Source organism: Aphelocoma coerulescens, chromosome 9 (genome assembly GCF_041296385.1).
Source record: "Aphelocoma coerulescens isolate FSJ_1873_10779 chromosome 9, UR_Acoe_1.0, whole genome shotgun sequence".
In the NCBI taxonomy this organism is placed as follows: domain Eukaryota; kingdom Metazoa; phylum Chordata; class Aves; order Passeriformes; family Corvidae; genus Aphelocoma; species Aphelocoma coerulescens.
This window is the reverse complement of record NC_091023.1, coordinates 3360354-3380745: the sequence shown is the minus strand read 5'-3', so window position 1 is coordinate 3380745 and position 20392 is coordinate 3360354. Positions and strand designations below refer to the sequence as shown.

General features: G+C 57.7%; 1 protein-coding gene across 2 annotated transcripts; it reads right to left on the bottom strand.

Annotated features, from left to right (window-relative positions):
* Window positions 1–1380: 1380 nt before the first annotated feature.
* Window positions 1381–18602, bottom strand: TRPM2 (transient receptor potential cation channel subfamily M member 2). 2 transcript variants are annotated; one of them, XM_069024105.1, is made up of 32 exons: window positions 18408–18602; window positions 17339–17424; window positions 16724–16892; window positions 16090–16270; window positions 15511–15677; window positions 14792–14972; window positions 14112–14173; window positions 13730–13930; window positions 13283–13385; window positions 12944–13065; window positions 11627–11977; window positions 11076–11213; window positions 10354–10483; window positions 9942–10087; window positions 9697–9809; window positions 9390–9606; window positions 8669–8787; window positions 8232–8364; window positions 7924–8095; window positions 7486–7669; window positions 7128–7306; window positions 6846–6978; window positions 6648–6735; window positions 5974–6061; window positions 5480–5631; window positions 4897–4973; window positions 4705–4806; window positions 4351–4437; window positions 4084–4189; window positions 3490–3591; window positions 2892–3008; window positions 1381–2624 (listed from the first exon to the last, which is right to left on the bottom strand). In XM_069024105.1, exons 1-32 carry the CDS (start codon window positions 18600–18602, stop codon window positions 2499–2501), a joined length of 4527 nt encoding a protein of 1508 aa, XP_068880206.1. In that variant the 3' UTR covers window positions 1381–2498. The 2 variants fall into 2 exon arrangements, with proteins under 2 accessions (XP_068880206.1, XP_068880207.1); XM_069024106.1 differs by having other exon boundaries at window positions 9390–9603.
* Between the last annotated feature and the right edge of the window lie 1790 nt (window positions 18603–20392).

Sequence of the window (20392 nt, the reverse complement as noted above, 5' to 3'; positions counted from 1 at the left end):
TGGGCGGTGCGGTGCTGGGCGGTGCTGGGCGGGTGCTGTGCGGTGCTGTGCGGTGCGGTGCTGGGCGGTGCTGTGCGGTGCTGTGCGGGTGCGGTGCGGTGCGGTGCTGTGCGGGTGCGGTGCTGTGCGGGTGCGGTGCGGTGCTGTGCGGTGCTGTGCGGTGCTGTGCGGTGCGGTGCTGTGCGGTGCGGTGCGGTGCTGGGCGGTGCGGTGCTGGGCGGTGCGGTGCTGGGCGGTGCTGTGCGGTGCTGGGCGGTGCTGTGCGGTGTGGTGCTGTGCTGTGCGGTGCTGTGCGGTGCGGTGCTGTGCGGTGTGGTGCTGTGCTGTGCGGTGCTGGGCGGTGCGGTGCTGGGCGGTGCTGGGCGGTGCGGTGCTGGGCGGTGCTGGGCGGTGCGGTGCTGGGCGGTGCTGTGCGGTGCTGGGCGGTGCTGTGCGGTGTGGTGCTGTGCTGTGCGGTGCTGTGCGGTGCGGTGCTGTGCGGTGTGGTGCTGTGCTGTGCGGTGCTGGGCGGTGCGGTGCTGGGCGGTGCTGGGCGGGTGCTGTGCTGTGCGGTGCTGGGCGGTGCTGTGCGGTGCGGTGCGGTGCTGTGCTGTGCGGTGCGGTCTGGCCGCGATCGCGCTGGCCCCACCTGTTGCCGGGCCGAGCGGTCCCGCCGCGGCGGCACCGGGCGGTGGGGGGGCGGTGCGGGTGCGGGGGGTGGTGGGACAGCCAGGAAGCACCCCCACGGGGCTGCGGGAGAGCGGCCGCGTGGAGCCCCGATGTGCAGAAATTAAGTGCTGAAAATGAGATTTCAGCTGTTTTTCGGAGGCTGCGGTCCGGGCTGCGCGTCTAGAAGCTTCATCAGCTGCTGTACCGCACGATCTTCCCTCCCCGGCCGTGCCCCGGCCTGCACCTCCCCGGGGCACGTGGGCCCTCAGCAGATGGTCTCCTGTCTCCCTCGGTGACAGGAGGTCAGGAGCAGGCATGGAACAGTCCAGGAGCAATGGGAGAAGGTGCTGTGCCATCACTTTGGAGCACAGCTCCCATACCAGCTCTAAACGGATCAAGTCATCTCCATCACCCTGGTCTGCTGCAGGGTGTTCCTGCGTATGGCAGGGGGCTTAGAATGAAATGATCATTAAAGCCCCTTCCAACTCGAACCACTCTGTGATTCATCCATCACTGGGGGTCAGTCTACAGGCAAAGTGAGTTTGTACAACAAGATTGGGGTGGGAATTGGGCTTATCCTGGAAGTGAGCTCCAAGCATGGCCTCCACAAACAGCCTGCATGGCCTCCAGGAAGAGCCCCTGGTTCAACAGCCATAAGACATCACCAGCCTGCAGTTGTTTAATACATGGTTTATTGAGCTGGGTTGAATACATTGCCAGACTGAGCCCCCTCCCCTTGCCAAACCCCAGTGCGTCACTGGTGAAACTGCAGTTGTGCTGTGGTGGCCACCAGTGTGGGATAAGTGGCCTTGGCTGGCCAGTGTCTGATTCACTGGGAGAAGGGGGGGGACCCGAAATCCCTTCCTGAGTAGTCCCAGGCATAACATGCCACTGTGAGGCTCTTCTGGATGATCAAAAAATGTGTCCACTGTGCCTTGTTTCCCCCATGGCAGGCAACAGAAAATGTGAATGAAAAACCCTTTAAAGCAGGGATTGACACACTGATGTTCCCTCTCCTGTCCCTGCGTGCCCAAGGAACCACAGAGCATGGATCACCTGTGTCCCAGCAAGCTGCCCCTTTCCATCCATGTGCACGAGGAGATGGGGACAGGCAGGTGATGTTTAGCTGGGGCCTTGGCTCAGAGGGAGGAAGGAAGTTTAGCTACAAGCCAGTGCTCAGCATACACACACAGGATCACGTATCAGTTTGGGGCATGGCAGGTGGGCCTGTGCAGAGCTATGAAACCATAGGTATATAAGCCAAGAGCTGCTCACACTTTCAGAAGTGCTGGATCACAGCTCAGGACCATGTTGTTGGGTCTGAGGCAATCAGAGATATGGGTACAGTGGCCACAGGAGCGACTCCAAGCCTTGTCCAGAGCAATGCTTTGGGATCTGTGGCAGTGGGGCTGCCAGGGCTCAGAGAAGGAGCAGGGAGCAATGATGGATATTCTGGCGGACGGATAGCTGGGATGGGTGAGCCCTCAGTGCCCATCCCAAAGCCAAGAGCAGGTTGGAGTGGACAGAAGGACCATCTCACAGCAAAAGCCCTGTGGCTCTGTGTGGCCCAAGCTCCGGGCCAGTGCTGTGGGCTGATGTGGAAGCACCAAGACACAAGCTGGGGCTGAGCTTGGTGGCTCAGGTGACTGGGATGCACTGCCCAGGCAGCCCCTGCCCCCAGGGAGGGGACACTTTTCCTCCCAGCCACCTGCAGTACACATTCACAGAGGTACCCAGAGTACCTCAACTCCAGCAGCTCCCATGTTCTCACAGGTGAGCTGGGGTGGAGCTGCAGGTCCCAGCCAGACCCTGGTCTGGGGCAGCAGGAGCCCTGGCCTGTGCATGAGGCCTCAGTAGTAGGCACCGAGGAGGGTTGAGACCTTGTGCAGGAGCTCCTTGTGGTTGGCGTGCAGGGGGATCCTCTTGTCCAGCACCTGCCAGCGGATGCACAGCTCCGGGTCGCAGCCCTGGAGGAACTGGAAGGGGACAGATATCAGGCATGTGCTGCCAGCAAGGGACCGTGCCAGCCATGCTCAACAGCACGTCTAGTCCCCAGCCTCCTGCCCTTTCTTTTCAGGGCACACACTGAGGTGCCACCCCACGTTCATCCCCATGTTCTTCCCCCACTGCATGCAGCTGGAGAATCCCAGTCCTGTGGAGATCTGGGTCTGGAGATCTGGCTTCTGTGCCCCTGGCCCGCTGTGGGCCGGGTCAGGGAGCCCTCAGGGGTGACAGCCCTGTACCGAATTCAGCCGCTTCATCTCCACGTCGTTCTGGGAGTCGAAGTGCACGCTGATGGCGACCGTCTCCACCCAGGCGTTATCTGTGTTGCGTGGGTCGTCGAGGTACCCCTTGTGTACCTGTGCATGGAGATGCCACACAAGCAGAGCCCTCATCAGCTCTCTGAAGGCACCCTGGGGGCCCTGGGGGTGGGTGGGGCATTGTCCTGCAGCTCTTCTGCCCCGCTGGAGACCAGAGCCCCGTTCCCACTGCGGCTGGAGCCTTGGGCAGTCACTGCGGCAGGCACAGACACTGGTGTGGGCAGCCCTCCCCCGGGGTCTCTGGGCTGCTCCCTGACCCCCACACGTGCATTATGGCATGTCTTCACCTCCCCTAGCCCTTCCTCTCTGGTGGGAGCTGCTGCCAAGAGGTGACGCACCCTGCTCCTGTACCCTGGGCCACACCACAATGTCCACATGTCCCCGTGCCATGGTGATGTCCCCATGTGCCTGTACCACCATGACACCTGTGTGTCCCTGTGCCGGGGTGATGCCCACATGCCCCTGTAGCCCTGAACCCTCCTGTGACCCGATACCACGGAGACACCTGTGTGCCACCCACCTCAGTGCCTTGTTTCAGCAGGTTCTGGAACTGGGGCCAGAACTCCCGGCGCAGGATCCACTTGAGCTTCAGTGGCAGTGTCTCACCCGGCTCCAGTGACCCCTGTGCCAAAGCAGATGTCAGCTGTGGGGCCTGCCATCAGCACAGCCCAGCCTCCCTCCCTGCCACCAGCTTGGCCATCAGGCAGTGGCCTGCCACCACTGCAGAAGATACCACGAGGTCTGCTGGTGCCTCCCATCCTCCCTCTCCTGCCCAAAGTCCTCAGCTCTGCCCAAGCGGATGTCTGAGTTTGCCTGATCCAATGTCTGCCAAAGGATGTTTTGCCACTGGCTTAACAAGCTCACATGAAGGACGTGAGGATTGAAGCCGCGGAGGGGGAGGCAGGAGACAGCAGGTCCGGGTGGGGGAGTGTGTGTAGGGAGCACCCCTGGCATGCAGAGGCTCTGCAGGAGGGGCACAGGTACCTCCTCAGCCACGGCTGCCACATGCCTGTGATTCCCCCTTTCTGTGGGACTTCTTTCCTCCCTCCCTCCCTCTCTCTCTCCCATCTCCTCAGCTCCCTCTGCACCAGCTCTGGTTTCCACCAGCTCTTACCCCAGGCAGAGCCCAGACATCTGACAGCGGGTATTGGGCCACCAGGACTTCCAGCATCTTCTTCAGGCTCTTCCTTATAATGGACCCATCCAAATTCCTCCTCCAGCTGTGAGAGAGGCTCCTGTCATGCTGCAGCTGGACTTGGCTCCCCTCTGCCCAGCAGTGGTCACACTGGCCGTGCGGGGTTTGGCCAGGTCTCTGAGGTGACCCCATGCCCCCTTTTCCACGCCACGTCCTCAGCCCCGTGCTGGAGCAGGACACACTCACCGGGTCACAACAGGGTGCAGGGCATGGTTGGGCCCAAAGCAGTGCAGCCTCCCACGGCCTCGCAGCCCTGTCCTGCCCATGGGGTTCCTGCCAGAGTGAGAGTGAGGGGGCTGGGGCAGCGCCAGACTCCCTCTGTACACCCCTATAACACTTCCCTGCCGCTGCACCCCATGTCTTTTGGGGTGTTTCCTTTGGGGTCAGCCCTAAGGACAATGCATGCAATTATCCCTGCCCCACCATTAGCCGTAGGAAAGTGGGAACGGGATGGATGTGCCCAGGCACCCCTGGCCTCTCCGTGTCCCAGTGCTTTGCCTCCCCCCCAGCTCCCAGTGAGCCCGTGGCGGTGGCACTCACAGTGGCAGCCCATCCTGCACGGCGTAGAGCCCGTGGAAGCTCTGCCGGTCGATCAGCCCGTCCATGGTGTTGTAGTTGATCTTCAGGAGAGACTCCAAGGAGCTGGAGGGTGGGAGGCAGCCCGGCAGGGAGGGCTGGCTGTGCCACCCAGGGAAGGGGTGGAGGACTGGGGAGCTGTGGGGGGAGACTCACAGGCTGAAGGGGTCCTGCACAGCCATGTCCTTGTGGTCGGCCGAGTAGGCAGGGGGGTCGTAGAGTGGGAAATCCACCTGCACAACACATGGCTGTGTCAGCCCCCCGCTTGTGCCCCTGTTCTCACAGCAGACAGCTTCTGGGACCCCGGGAACACCTTATGCCCCAGTCTTTGCCTCTGCCCAGCTTATGGCATCACTCCCCAAATTATGCTCCAGGCTCTGCTGGGGGCTGAGCTCAGGGCCTTGGCTGGAGGGCTCACACCCCCATGGAAGACAGTGCCAGATCCTGCCCTGGACCCTGACCCTGAGGCAGCTGTGCTTCAGGAAATGCAGAGGTGGGTGGTTGTACCCTCTGTGTCCAACCAAGCATCCCCAGGCATTCCTGGCACTGCAGATCCTAGCAGGAATGATGCCATTTTCTTTGGGGGAGCCTCAAGCAGTGACTCCAGGAAGCCAGTGGTCCCAGGGCTGGGAAGAACAAGAGTTCTGAAATGGGATGATGGGTTCCTCTTCCCACCACTGTCAGGATATGCCTCAAGCCTCCTCCTCCCAGCCCCACTGCCCAGCGTCACAGCTCCTACCTCCCAGGGCACCTTCTCATCTGGCACAGGGAAGCGGAGAGTGTGAGACCCTGGGTACAGGAGGTTTCGGGCAAGCACGTGGTACGGGGGCCGGCTCTCCTCGGGTCTTCCCTCCAGGTCAATCTCCTTGGTGTCCAAGGCTTTGGAGGAGCCTGTGAGGCAGACACAGACAGCAGGGTGCCACAAAGCAGGGCACCAAGTCCAGCACTGTGGACCGGGGCTCTGCTGAGGGGGCTGGCTGGGTGTCTCCATGGGGATGCTGATGTCCCCTGGGGACGTGGACCTTGGCTCCCCTTCTGGCAGGCCCTGGAAGAAACCCCAGGGAGGGTGAGAATGCACTCAGAAGGGGCTGGATGGCCTCACAGAGACACCAAACCTCCCAGAACCAAAGGAACCTCTGCCTCACTGCTTGACAGAGGGGTGTGAGGGGCTGCTCAGCCCCCGTCCGGGGCCCAAGGCTTTCCCCTGCTGGGGAGGAGTCGGGCCCCGCTTACCCATGGGCGGCACATCCTCGCCTGAGCTGAAGCCATTGCCCCGCAGCGCCTGCATCATCCACCTCAGGGCCTGGGCACTCTGCTGCACCTGCAGGGCACAGGAGAAGGTCACCCCCGGCCCCGCTGCCCCCCGAATGCCACGGGATTCAGCCCTGTCAGCGGGCAGGGAATGCTGCCCTTGGCACTGCCTGCTGCACCCTGCGGGCAGCAGTGATCCTGGCTGGGTCCTGATGTTTGCCTTGGAAAACCTTCTCCAGGGAAAGATTTTTACAAAGCAGGTGGAAAGGGAAATGGAAACAGGATATGGCAGGGCTGGGCCGGCTCCCTGGGCATCCCACTGCTCGTGCAGCTCCAAAGGGAGGGGACAGAGAGTCTGTGTCCCCAGGAGGTCTGGAGGGTCCTCTCAGGCCAAGGAGAAGAGCTGGGTCAGCTCTAACTGTTTGGGTGGCTAGTGGAGGCAGTGGCCCATCCCACCACATCCCACCTTCATCCTGTTTACTTTGGGGTCAAACAGAAGTATTCCTATAAACCTTTCCCCCTCAGATGCTGATGGCAATGAAACTCGAACTGTCTCAGAGGGTATTGATTCAGAGAGATTTTGTGCTCTGGTTCGATTGACTCAGCCCCTGGAAAAATTTCACCTTTCTTGGGTAGTTGCCCTCGTTTTGCCTCACCTGGTCCTCCAGAGAGCCCAGTCTTTGCTCCACTACCCCTGTCCTCTTCACCCGGTCCAAGTCCAGCAGCTCTGCCAGCACATCAACCCTGGAGGGACAGGGCTGGTTGGAACACCCTCGACAGCCACTGATCCCAACTCTTCCCTGCCCAGGACACGGAAGGACAGAAAGAACATCCTTTCTCAGGAGCAACAGTACCTCTGTGCAATGTCCCGGATCATCTGCTCCGTGTTCTGCTTCTCCTGGCACTGCTGGTGCTGCAGGTAGTTCTCCTTCAGGTACATCTCCCACGAGAGAAGGGCAGCTTCTTCGTTCTTCTCCAGCTTCTCCTCTGCCGAAGGAAGGGGATGGCAGTGCTGTCACATCTCTGGGCATCCCAAACCCCAGGACCACAGCCTGTATGCCCAGCCTTGTGCCTGGGCACACGGTACCATGCCCTGAGGCGGGGGCAAAGGGAAGGAGGGGGATGCTGGTCCTCACTGAGCTTGTGGTGCGTGGCCGGCCGGCGGAGCAAGCCACGCCGGATCAGGAGCTGCAGGTGGTTGAGCAGGATGAGGGGTGGGGGCGCGGGTGGGCGGCCGTGGTACTCCTCGATCAGGTCGTGCCGCTGGAACTTCCAGATCTGGTCCGTGTGCTCCTGCACCTGCTGGAAGGTGTAGCTGGGGCAGAGCCCAGGTGTCAGGCGTGCCGTGGGGATGAGGGGGCACATCTGTCTGAATGGTGTCCCAGTTCCACCCACCTCGTTGATCAGCCCTGACCTGCCATGACCTCCACCACATCCAGAATTCCCAAGTGGGATCCCACTACTTCCACCACATCTAGAGCCCCCCAGACTTACTTGAACATGGCGATGAGGAGGTTGAGGAGGAGGATGTTGGTGAAGAGCAGGTACAGGCACAGCAAGATGACCGTCAGCCATTCTGGGAAGATGGGTTTCTTGTTGTCCGCGTTTGTCTCTGGACACTTGGGCTTGTAGGGGTCAGTCCCATTGGGGCTGCACTGGTCGATGTTGAAGTTGACCCCTGTGGGAGAGCACAGTGTGACTCTGTGGTGGCCAAACCTCAGGCGTCTTGGGGAGCACGTTCTGCTCTCAGAAAGTAGCCAGCATCCAGGGAGCTTAGCACCAAGAAGGAATTTGACCTCCATCTGTGTCATTCCAGGTGCTCTGTTCACTGTGTGGGACTTCCGTGGGCCAACAGGGCATAAGTTTGGTACATCAGCTTTGTCACAGCCACCCTGCTCGTGCCATGTGCTGTCACAGGCCAGAGTCCCTTACCGTCGATGTAGGAGGGAATCTGCCCAAAGATGGTCAGGTAGGAGTGATAGACCACGCCACGGAAAAGCCACTCCACGCGTTCCTCGTTGTGGATCAGGATAGCCTGCTTGGCCACCCCAAAGGACACCACCCACACTGCCAGCAGGAAGAGAAAGAAGAAGACATCCTTCATCTGCAAAGACAGAGGGGAAGGATAGCTGTGTCCTGGAGCAAGCCCCTCTCCAGGATGGGATAACATGAGTGGCATATCCAGCTGCTCTAGCAGGATGGTCCAGCATCACCCTGGTATGACAGAGGGGAGCTCTCACCATGCGCTTCACAATGATGATCTTGGGCCCCAGTGTTCTACTGACTGTGAAAATGTGCATCAGGCGCAGGCAGAAAATGATAAAAGCCAGGGACAGAATGATGCGCCCAGGATATAATGTTGATGGGATCAGCCTGGACACGGAAGAGAGGAAAGGAAACACCTCAGTGCCACCATAGAACCATATAGGATCATTTGAGTTGGAATTACTGTGAGGGAGGTGAGGCCCTGGCACAGGGTGCCCAGAGAAGCTGTGACTGCCCCATCCCTGGAAGTGTCCAAGGCCGGGTTGGGTGGGGCTTGGAACAGCCTGGGACAGTGGAAGCTGTCCTGCCCATGGCAGGGGCTGGAACTGGATGAGCTTTAAGGTCCCTTCCAACCCAACCCATTCTGGGATTCCATGATTCTATGAAAATACTACTGAGCTCTGCAGCTCACCTGCAAGTCAGCCCTGCGATAAAGACCAGAATGGCACAGATGTCCAGCTTATTCCAGAAGTCCTTGATGTACAGGGAAGCCATTTTCACTACCCCAAGTCCATCTGGGTCATACAACAGCTGTCGGGAAGAGAGGAAGGGCTGGGTGTAAGATACTCGTGTTCCTCAGAGAGGGGAGAGACCACACAGATCATCTGGCCATCTCTGGACACTCTTGCTGACCCAAAGGTAACCTGAGCTTATGAGGTTTTCTTTATAAGCATGGGAAGAGCATGGGGACACCTGGGAAGGAGCATGGGGACACCTGGGACATTGGGGTTCTTCAGACTGGAGGAGAAAGGCACTGAGATGTTGAAGCAAAAGCTGAAAAATCTCAAATGTCAAGCAAAGCCTGGAAATCCTGCTGGAAATTCACCCAAAGGAAGTGCTCCCTCCATCTCCTGACGTTCCCAAAACAGACACCAGACACCTCCTGGGCAAAGCCCACCAGACCTACAGCATTTTCATCTGCAAATATACAGGGCCAAGCCAGATGTAGCTAAGGAGAATCCCTGGCCTCAGAGCTGGGGGATCTGGTGGTCCCACGTGCTGGGACCTCTCTGAATAGATGGTGACATGAGAAGCAGCATGGGGACATGAGCTGTGTGGGACCTCCCAGGAGCACCCAGAGGGGTGTCTCTCCTCCTCTGCCACCTCCCAGCCTCAGCTCTGCCTGCCCACACCTGGCGGGTCTCCTCGCACACCAGGGAGAAGAGCCAGAAGTAGATGAGGTATTCCCGCCAGGTTGGCATCGGCTGGAAGTCAACCATCAGGACGTATGCGAAGAGCAGGAGGAAGGTGAAGTAGGAGAGGATGTTCATGAGGAAGATGACGATGGGTGCTGTGAAGAAGGCTCGGAGACGCGTCAGGCAGCCCATGGGCTGCAGCCTCTTCTCCCTGCTGAGAGCAGGGAGGGATGTGGGCTCGGCTGCCCAGGGGATGCCGTGGCAGCTTCCCCCAGCCAGAGGAAATCCCTGCTGCCGGGAGTACCTGAAGGTGATGAGGTTGGTGTAGAGCAGGGGGAAGAACAGCATGCACGTAATCACCCGCCAAAGCCCGTTGTCCACACACAGCTTCCCCCACCAGACCTTGGTTAGAAAAGCCTGTGAAGAGGGAGCAAGAGGAGTGCTGGTTACAGAGGCCGCAGGGCAGAGTCCCACTGCTGCCCACGAGGAACTCTGGACCTTGGGGACACTTGCGCACATTCCCTCCAAGGGCCGCTGCTGGGAGCCCACCTGGACACCCCCATGGGACACAAAATTCATGTTCTTGGCCTCCAACGCCAGCTGCAGACAGGTTGTCTTCCCCCAGGCTTCAGAGACACGGGTGAGAAGCTTCTGGGCTCTCTCTTCATCCTTGCGGTAGCAGTCTGTGAACACGCCTGGACGGGCCGATACCAGGAAGATGAGGCTGAGCTCTGGGGCCAAGCACCCACAGAGTCACCCTTCCAGCAGGATCAGGACATTGCACCACACAGTGGTACTCGCTGCACTCCCACCACCATGCAGGCACAGCCTTTGGAGCATCATGGCCCTGACTGTGAGGTTGGCACCCTCATTTATCATCCCCCAGCCATCTCCTGGGTAAAGCTCACCAGCCCTATGGGGTGCAGGAGCAGCTCTGGGGTGCTGGTGCCCTCCCACTCACCGATTGCCTTGTGCTCGTACTCCTCAGCCAGGGCCAGCATGTCATCGGTGGTGTCCGTGTCCTCCTCCTCCTTGGCCAGCTCCTTCAGGATTTTGCTGCAGGCCAGTGCAGCCGCCATGCAGTCCTGGCTCTGGCACAGAAGAGGATAAGGAAAGCATGGACACTCTCTCTGTCAAGTCCCAGAAGTCCTGACAAGCCCTCCCCAGCTCCCACAGGAGGGAAGGAGGACGTCCCAAGTAGATTGGTGCTCAGGATGGACAGCTTGCCATGACAAGGGCTGAGCCAAGCTCGCCTCTGGATAACCCCCTGCCACGGGGAATTTGTGGGATGCCTTGGCTGATGGGACAGAGTGACTCCTTGGCATGTTCACTGTGCCACCAGCTACACTGCCTCTTGTCCCGGAATGCTGTTCATGGGTGGAAGCCTTCTCCACCTCAGCTGCCATGTCCCTGTGTACTGTCTCAGCCTGACTATCCCACTTCTGGCCCAACACATGCCCTCTACCTGTTTTGGCTGGGATGGGAGGGAGGGATCTGGCCTCATGGTGTGGCAGGGGATGGACACCAAGTGCCCTCAGGCTGGCTCCTGTTTGGCTGGGGTCAGGTTCAGGGCAGCTCTCCCACTATCCCAAATCCCAGCAGTTTCCACTGTTCCCCTTGGGGCTGGGAGGTTTGGCTTCATATGAGCCCCTCAGCCATGACAGGAGCTCTGGGCTGTGATACCTGGGCCCAGATGATTTCTGCCAGCTCCTTGCGGTTCTGGACCACGGCCCAGATGAGCAGGTCCCGGACGGGGTCCATGGTGAAGGTGACTCGGCCAGCAGAGCGCTTGCAGAGGGACCGGAGACTTGACCCCTGCACCTGCAAGGTGTGCAGTGCTCAGACCTGCTCCCTCAGCACAAAGCCACTCAAACCCTGGGTGCTGCCTCCACCACCCATGGAAAGGACTTTGCCCAGATAGAGGGGTGGCCAAGACTGGACTCACCCTGGGAATTCCACTTTTTCTAGGGCTGGGATCATGTGGAGCTGTGCACCCACCCCACTGGGTCCTGCGCACCAGCATCACACAACCACGCAGTGCTACAGCTGTAGGAAGGTGGGTATTGCACCTGGAATGCAGGGCAGATGACTTGGGCGGGGCTTTAAGGCACTTTAAACAGGATTATTGAGCAGATGAGAGGACAGAGACCCAGCTGCAACCCCCAGGACAGCTCCCTGAGCCAGTGTCCCCGCCCTGCCACGCCCCTGCCGCCAGGTAACCTGGAGATGCGTACGTTCAGCTTGATGTGCGGCACGGGGATGGAGAGCCGGGGCCGCTCCGTGTGCTTGGGCTTGGGGTACAGCGGCTGTGTGGAGCAGCCCAGCAGCTCCCGCAGCACCTGGGAGACGTGGTGCATCTGGAGCCGTGGCATTTTGGAGCCGGCTGTGTGCTCTCTCTCCTCCAGCAGCACCTTCTGCAGCTTGCTGTGGAACAGGCAGGACGGTGCCAGGTTGTCGTAGAGGTAAACCAGGGTGTCCCAGGTGACAAACTCCTTGAGACGCACTCCCTGCTCCAGGAACAGCTTCACAAACTCTGGCTTGTTGGAAATCAGGGCAGCTGCCATCACGGGGTGGAGATCTGCGGGCTGGCAGGCCAGAGGCAGAGGTGAGGGGCTCTGTGGTCTCAGAGCAGGACCCTACCCTGCTCCTCACTTGGGGGGAGGATTTTATCCCTGAGCACACGAGGAGTCCCTGGATGTGGAAGAGCATCTGGGATGCCTTAAAACTTGTGGGACATTCCCAGGGAGTTAGAAAAAGGCACTCTTCTCTGGCAGTGGAGCCCTCTGCCCCCTTGGCTGCTGGGCAGAGGGATGGGTAGGGTAGAGACCACCTACCCCAAGTTTATGAATATCACAAAATCACAGGATGGTTTGGGTTGGAAGCTCATCTCGTTCCAATCCCTGGCCAGGGGCAGGAACACCTTGCAGGTGTCCAGGTTGCCAGCCTGACCTTCAACTTTTCCAGGGATGGGGCACATATCCTCAAATGCTTCACTTTTGGGTTCCTGGTTCCCACCAGCCATTCCCAGTCCTATCAAAGGTATGTGGGCTGGGGGAACCCAAACTGTTGACTGAAACAGGAAAATCCCTTCCAAGTCCCACAGCCCCATCAGAAGGGACAGACAACCTTGCTCAGCCTTGACTTCCCAACAGCAGGATCAGGCATGGGATGGCAGAGCTGGCCCCTGCCCCACTCTGTAGTAAGGTGTGAGCAGGGAAGTGCCAGGCTGGGTGAGATTTTAGAGACAAATTGCTATTTGAGCAGTGACCACAGGGCAGAGCTGTCAAGAGGTATTTTAAGTTCTACGTGGGTTTTTAAAAACACTGGTTTTGAACCAAATACCAATTGTCTTTGTGTGTGTTTAGCTCTGCTTTGGGAGTTTGAGAGCATTTTTGAAGAACAGCCCCAGTTAATGCACTGGGAGTTCAGGGTCCAAGAGAAATCCCTTTAAAACTCTCCCCAGGCATGGCCAAGGTGAGAAGTGCCCTCCATATCCACAGGCCTGACAAGCTGTAAGCCTGACCAGGCAAGCAGCACAGGTACAGCCTTACCTTCCAGTCGTGGTCATCTGTGAAGATCTCGCTTCGGGCAATGTCCACCCTGTTCCAGGCCACAGCCAACTTCAGCTGGTGGTCCCAGTTCTCACGACCAAAGTGGTCCTGGTTTCGGGATGCTGCATGCAAAGCATGTTAGAACAGAGGATCATCTGGTGAGAAGACACCACATGGAAGCCTCCTTGGAGGTGTGGCCCTTTGGATAATCATCTCTCCCCAGTAACAAGGTCTGGGCAGCTCTTTGGTCACCCCATAAATCAAGTAGCAGTAGGAGGTGACTTGACCCCCATCCTGTTCACCTTGTCCCATCCTCACCGGAAGGCTCCCCTGCCTCACCTTTGAAGAGGGCCTGGAGGATGGCCACATCCACGTCCTGCTGGCCGTATTTGCCCTCTCTGAAGATGGTCAGGAGCTGCCGGCTCCGCACTATGTCTTGGATCTACAAGGAGAGCCGTGGGCAAGCAATGAGCAGCAGCAGCTCCTCCCTGCTGCTTCCCACAGGCCCCTGCACTGTGCAAGGCAATTCCTCCGTCGCCTGCAGAAACCCTGTGCTGTGTCCTCTTCATGGAGAGGGCTGGTCACAAACACTCCCTCTGTGCCCAAAGGCAGCAGGCAGTGGAGGAGCAGAGCTTGAGCCCTTGGGGTGCCCACCAGGACAATGATGAGGATGGCTGGGGGCAGATGAGCCTTAAACGTCCTGCTGGGACCCTTGCTGCTCATGGGCCAGGACCCCTGGGGCCCCTTTGGTGTCCCAAAGCTCAGAGGAGCCTGCAAGGGACTCACCTTCTTGGTCCACTCCACCAGTTTGCTCTCGGTGAAGAGCTCATAGGTGTCGTGGAAGAGGATGCTCAGTTTCTTCTGGATCAAGGCGATGGTTATCTTAGCCACAGGCAGATTGGCCACCTGGGCAATGACATCGGCCACACGCCCAGACCCTTCCACAATCACACAGGGGGTCCCGTTGGTGATGGCATTGTAGATGGTCTGCAACAGAGCGGGGGGGTTGGTCCTGATCCCACCCAGACACCAGCAGACCCTCTCTGAGCTTGGGTCACCAGCGCTGCTCCCAGCACTCCTGTCAGTGTGGCACCACTGAGAGGAGCATCCTGGGAAGGAGCTGTCCCTCCTCCACCCCCTCCTCAGCTTGCCACAAGTGGTTCCTTACATCAAGAGTCCCAGGGCCTCCTTCCAGCACCACACACACGATGGGGATCTTGATGGCCACACCTGCAGGGAAGCAAAATCCAGGGTCACCTTCTCATAGGGCTGATCCCCCCCCACACGGTCTCCTCTGAGTGGTGGAGTGCAAAAGGCAAGGTGGGAGCACTATCCCTGACACATCAGGCTTCAGGAGAGGGGAGGAAAACCATGCCCAGTGATTGTCTGGCAGGGCAGGTCAGAGACGTGGTGGGACTTTTGGGGGTGTTTTGTGCAGGGCCAGGAGTTGGACTTGGGGATCCTTATGGGTCTCTTCCAGCTCAGGGGATTCTGGGATTCTGTGAGCACACGTGTGCATGTGTTATAACAGGAGATCCTTTGCACAGTGAGATGATGATGCCTGGAAGCTCCTTTGGGACCTGGCCCTTTAGGAGAAATTACTCTCCCCGATCAGCTCAGCATCACAAGGTTTGGGGACTCCTTTAGTGATCCCATAAGTCTGGCAGAGAAAGGTTCCTTAATCTGTGTCGCTTTAGAACCAGGTTCCACATTTATCATGGCAATCCTCTCAGACCCTCTGCCTGGATCCTCTGGGGAAGCCACAGCCTCTTGCTGGAGCCCAGGAAGGACACCATTCCAGGGGGAGGGGCCATCCCTGCCTCAGGCCGGGCTGTGCGTTGCCATTACCTCCTTTCACCTTGGTCTGCTCTGAAATGAACTTCTCCAGCCTGGTCCTCAGGGGGATTTCCACCCCATACCTCCCGTGGGTGCCATCATCCACCAGGATGAAGTGGGAATGGTTGCTGTCCAGGCATGACAGGCTGCCTTGGTTCTCCTCATCCAGCACATACTCAGCAGGAAAGCCCCCCTGTAAGGTGCAGGAGGAGACACTCTGGGAGAAGCCTGGCAAAGGAGTACCAGACAGCCAACAGCACGTGGGGACAGGAATGGGTCAGCATGTGGGGCCAAACAGTCCCTGTGCCCCCACAGTGCTCACATCAGCCTTGACCCATGCTCCACTGGCCCTCACACCCACCAGAGTCCTCCCAGGAGCACAGAACCTACTCAAGACACTGGGTAGGGTGGAGGGGCTTCTCAGCAAATACCAGCCTGGGAGCATCCCTGGAAGAGTTCAAGGCCAGGCTGGAAGGTGCTTGGAGCAGCCTGGTCTAATGAAAGGTTCCCTGCCCGTGACAGGGGGCGGAACAAGGTGAGCCTTAAGGTTCCTTCCAACCCAACCCATTCTGGAGTTCTGTGACCATCACTTCTGGTACAGTTGGGTTTTCCAGGGCTGCCAGCCCCAGTGACATCTAGAAGCATCTGTTCCCACCACAGTCCTTGGCAGGACTTCCCTGGCAGCCCAGGCACAGGCAAAGCAATCCCCTCTCCAGCCTTGCCTGGCTCACCATGGGGCAGACGAGGCTGTCTCGGTTGTACACGGTCCCCCAGGTGGCAATGCCGATGGTGACGATGTCGCCCTCCTTGTGGCTGCAGCTCAGGATGAAGTCTCGCACTGCCTCTCCCACCTGTTTCATCACACCAGTGTGGGACCCCCCCGTGATGATCCAGGCTCCTGGGGGTCACAGAGGGGCATGGGAAAGGGAGAGGCTCTGCCCACAGCGATCTCCCAGCCTCCCCCATACGGCTGTGTGTCCTTGGGGATGCTCCATCCCCCAGAAGATGTCTCTTCCCTGCCCTAGCAGCACAGGCAATGCCTTCTTCAGCACATCTCTGAGTCCAGCTCCTTTTGAGCCTCTTGGCAGAGACTGAGCAGGAGCAGCCCATCCCCGGTGATTGTGGTCCAGGTAAGGGACCTACAGATCTCCTGAAACAGCTCAGCATCACCAGCACAGCCCAACTTACTGAACCTGGCATGGCCAGGTACAATCACAGGGAGACCCTCTGCATCCAGATGACCTTTAGAAGTCCCTTTCAACCCAAACTATTCCGTGATTCTGTGATTTTATTATCCTATGATCTCTTACCTGTGGTCTGGGCCACCTTGACTAGCCCTTGCCGGAAGATGTTCTTCAGCCTTGGCTTCATGACGAAGTTTTTGGCTCCCCCAGTGACTGAGATGAGCAGGTTGGGTGCGTCGAGGCCCCAGTGCTGTGTCATGAGGTGGTAGATGACCCGTGGAGGGGTATCCGAGGAGACACGCACATACTGCGAAAAAAGGGATGTGCACACATTTTGGGCATGAACAACGGGGTCAGGGTAACAGGACACCCCCACCACAATTCCTCCTGTCCCACCAAAGAACCAGAGGCTTCCCAACACCATTCCACAGCAGAGTCATGCTGCTGCTGCTGGTCCAGGTCTTTGTCCATGACCCTATTCCCATTCGCTTCCCTGGGAACAAACGTTCCCCAGACAAAGCTAAGGATGAGGACAGGCAACAGCCACTCCTTGAATCATGAGTCCTGTGGTTTCAGAAAGGGTCTGAGGCTGAGAGAAGGGGTCCTGTCTCAACCCTTCCATTGCTTGAATTGCCTTTGGGGCAATTCCAAACTTTCCCAACCTCCTCTCACTCAGGAGGGAAATACTCCCATGCCATCTGCCGTGGCAAGACCCAACCACTGGCTCCCCACGCACCCACAGATGGGACAAACAGATCACCTTCCCTGTCTTCTGTCCCAGGCCCGTGAAGCGGATATCGCCAAAGGCATCCGTTGGCATTTCCTGGATGTGCCTGCGGGGATCCCATTCCTTCCCCAGGAAGATGGGAGGCTTGGCAGCATCGTCCAGGTGCTGTTCCCTGAGATAGCCACACTCACAAACGATCCTCCTGAAACACACCCCAACAACTTGGTTGATGACAGCTGAAACCCGAAAAGCAAAGCCCAGCCTCGCTGGGCGGAGGTGCTGCTCTCCAGAGGAACAACACAGGCGTCCACATCTCCCACCCAGCTGCTCCTCCAGCTCAGAACTTGTGCAGAAACAAAGGCACTGTTTGGGGGGAAATTAAGGGGGAAAAAAACCCCTCCACTGGTAGAGATTTGGGACAGAAATATTTAGGATGGAAATGACTGCCTGCAAAAGCATTGGAAAGGTTTTTCTCTGCACACAGAATCTCAGCCATGTGATGACTCACCACGTGGTGGAGAACCAGTTAAAAGAGGGGTTTTAAATACCTGTGACAGAAAGGTGGGATTTTCTGATGCTGTAGCTTTGTCACCAACCCTCACTTCTGCTCTTCTGGCAGGGTAGGGAAGGAGGGACTGTCTCACTTACCCAGAATCTGATGTCTGGGAGCTTTCTACAAAATAGGTGCATTCCTTCTTCCGGATGTTTTCAGGAATCCAGGAGATGAGATTTTCCTGACAGAGCAAGAAAAGCAGCAAGGGGTCAGGGTTTCTGGAAAGAGCCAGAAGTTATGCCAAGGGCCAGACACTGTGGTGATAGGTGCTTCTTTGGGTGTGAAGGATGAAAGCTCCATTGCTGTCTGCAAGGACAAAGATGTACTCCAAGGAGAGGGGATGTGAGTGCTGGCCACGTACCTCAGATGTTTGGAGGTTTTCTGTCTGTCCCTAAAACTAACCTGATCGGTTATTGTAGGAACCCAGAGTGCCGAGAATATTTCTCTGCCTGTTCTTAAGGGTTTTTACCCCCCTGGACACCACTGGTATAGCTTTAAACCTTGGAAAAAATTACCAACAGTCAGACAACAGCTAGAAAATACAGTGGTGTGAATTAGGTTATAGACTACTATGTAAGATTGTCACAGGGTGAAAAATTTAGAGGTTTTGGGCTTCTCTTTATAGTATATAGATAAGAGTAAAAAATACCAAAATGGAGGATTGTTGTTCTCTAAACCTTCTTTTCCTTCTTCTACCACTCCATATTTTGCAGTAAAAGTAGTTTGGATTGATTGGATAGAAAATTCCACAGTTCCTAGTTGTGTTACTGAATAATTGGTAAGAAAGTGAAAATAATGTATGTTTTTAGTAACTATTGGTTAAAATGTCTTTAAAAGGCTATGTAAATCTTGATAATTGGTCTTTCTTGCTCTCACTCCTTCTTTTCCTCTCTCCATGCTGCACCTGGGTCACGCTAGTGGCTCAGTTTCTCTGATAAGACTTAATAAACAACTATCTAGGAGCATTGAAACTACAGAAGACATCTCGTTTTATCTTTTAAGCACCTTGCAAGGACTTTCAGCAAATCCTCTCCCATCAGGAGAGACTCGATTTATGGCACGGTAAAGTGTCAGGTTATTAATGCTCCTGTTAGTGAGACACTCATGAACACTGTTTCATGTGTGTGCCCAACCGTGCCCTCTTCCTGCACCTCCTGAACTTGCCTTTTCATTGCTGCCAGTGGGGAAATGAGCCTTCCGCCTGCTCTTCGAGACGCTGCTACTGCTCTGCTGCAGGTTGGGCACCACCTCAAAGTCGCTCATCTTCCTGGGCTGTGTGGCAGGCTCATCTCCTCTCTCAGGGCACACCTTGTTCAGTTCGGAGGGGAGCACCTTGGCGCACCGGCCACGCGCGGACATGGCTCCTGTGTCTTCTCAGCCTCCTCTCTCCTGTTCCTAGGCTGGGAGCTCCTGAACATCCCCATCCTGAGGGCAGTGGAAGAGAATCAGAGAATCCCAGAACGGTCTGGATTGGGCAGGGCCTTAAAGTTCATCTCATTCTACCCCCCTGCCATGGGCAGGGACACCTTCCCCTAGACCAGGTTGCTCCCAGCCCCTGGGCTTCAAACAAAAAGGATGCCCACGAACCAAGAGCACTGAGGTGCCCCATCCATCGCTCCCTGGGTGGAGATTGGTCCATGGGAAACCTGCCATCCCCTCACCACAATCCTGACACGGGGGCCATGTGTGTGGTGACCAGCCTCAGCATGCACCACGCTTCCCCAGGGAAACCCATCAATGTCCACAAAGTGGCCCCACCACTTGCAGCCTGCCAGCTTGTACCTCTCCTCACCTGCTCTCCACTGCAGGCAGCTGGGATATTTCTGGCAGCAGGGAGAGCAGAAACTAGGTCTCTTGTGTGAGCAGCCTGAGCATGGCCCTGCATGGAAAATCTGGGAATATGGACTCACTGGCTGCAGAGACCGGGTGCTCCTCTGTGGAGGGGTCCTCTGTCCCCTGCAAAGGTGCCCTGAGAGCCCCAAGAGGCACATGGGCTTGCTGCAAGTAGGGGCTGCAAACACTCACAGCCCCCTTTGCTGAGATGGGAGAGCTGCTGGAGCAAAGGTGGAAATGCTCCTGGGTGTCTCTGGAGCCCGAAGGGGGATGTGTCCTCTCAGGAGAGCTGGGATTAGGTAATGGAGGAAGCACCGGGCTCAGGTGATGCTCTGGTCAAGCTGTGGGGTCTGTGTTAAGGAGGATTTTGTCTGCTTTCTTCAAGCCAAATTCTGCATTTCACCCAAGGGTGGGGAGTCCTTGTGGAGACAAGGAGTGCTGACGCAAAATCATGGAGCAGCAAGGAAAAGTTATTTTATCAGCCTCCCTTCAAGGATCTACACAGCCACACTGACCTTGGGAGGCAGATTTTGTCAGACTGTCTTTCCACATCAGCACAACCCCCAGCAGACCTGATTTTTGGAGAAAGAGCAGTTGAAAGAAGGTCAAATGCACTCATAATTCCTGTTCGTGGCCCCACAAGACAGACAGGCTCGTGGGGGCTTGGGGCATGGCCACAAGCAGCTCATAAGCCCATGCAGGAAGGGCTCCCACGCCAGGTCCTCCAACACCTGGAATACCTGTCCTTAAGGGCTCGGGGACAAGGACAGAACCTCTCCCGCGGCACGCTCTGCCTTCCCCGCCTCCCATCCCCCCAGTTTGAGGGGGTCAGGTCGTCCCTCGGTCGCACGGGGTGGTCACAGCACCCACCAGGACGGGGTGCAAGGCTGAATCCTGCCTGTGAACCTGCCCGCCCCGCCGCCCCTCCGCCGGCACGACCGCAGCGAGGCTGCCCGTACCTTCCCCGCCGCATCCTCCGGCCGCATCACCGGCTCCTCCGCTCCGTGCCTTGCCGGAGGGATTCAGCCCCGCGTCCCTCTAGTCCGGTGGGTCATTTTGTCACTGGAAACACGGGCGATGAGCGGAGAACAGGGCAGAGCTGCCTGCAGAGAGGAGGAGGAGGTGGCAGTCGGCTGGCAGCTTCCCAGCAAATCAGGCTGCAGAAGCGATCCCCGCCGAGGAGCTGCAGCGCCCAGGCAAGTCCCGAGTTTGCTGGAGTGGCTGAGTCACTCTCGCACTGCCCGCAGTCCGTCAGCCCCACGAGGGGCAAGACACTCGCACCCGAACCCCCCCGGGCGGAGGTGACGGGCAGGGGC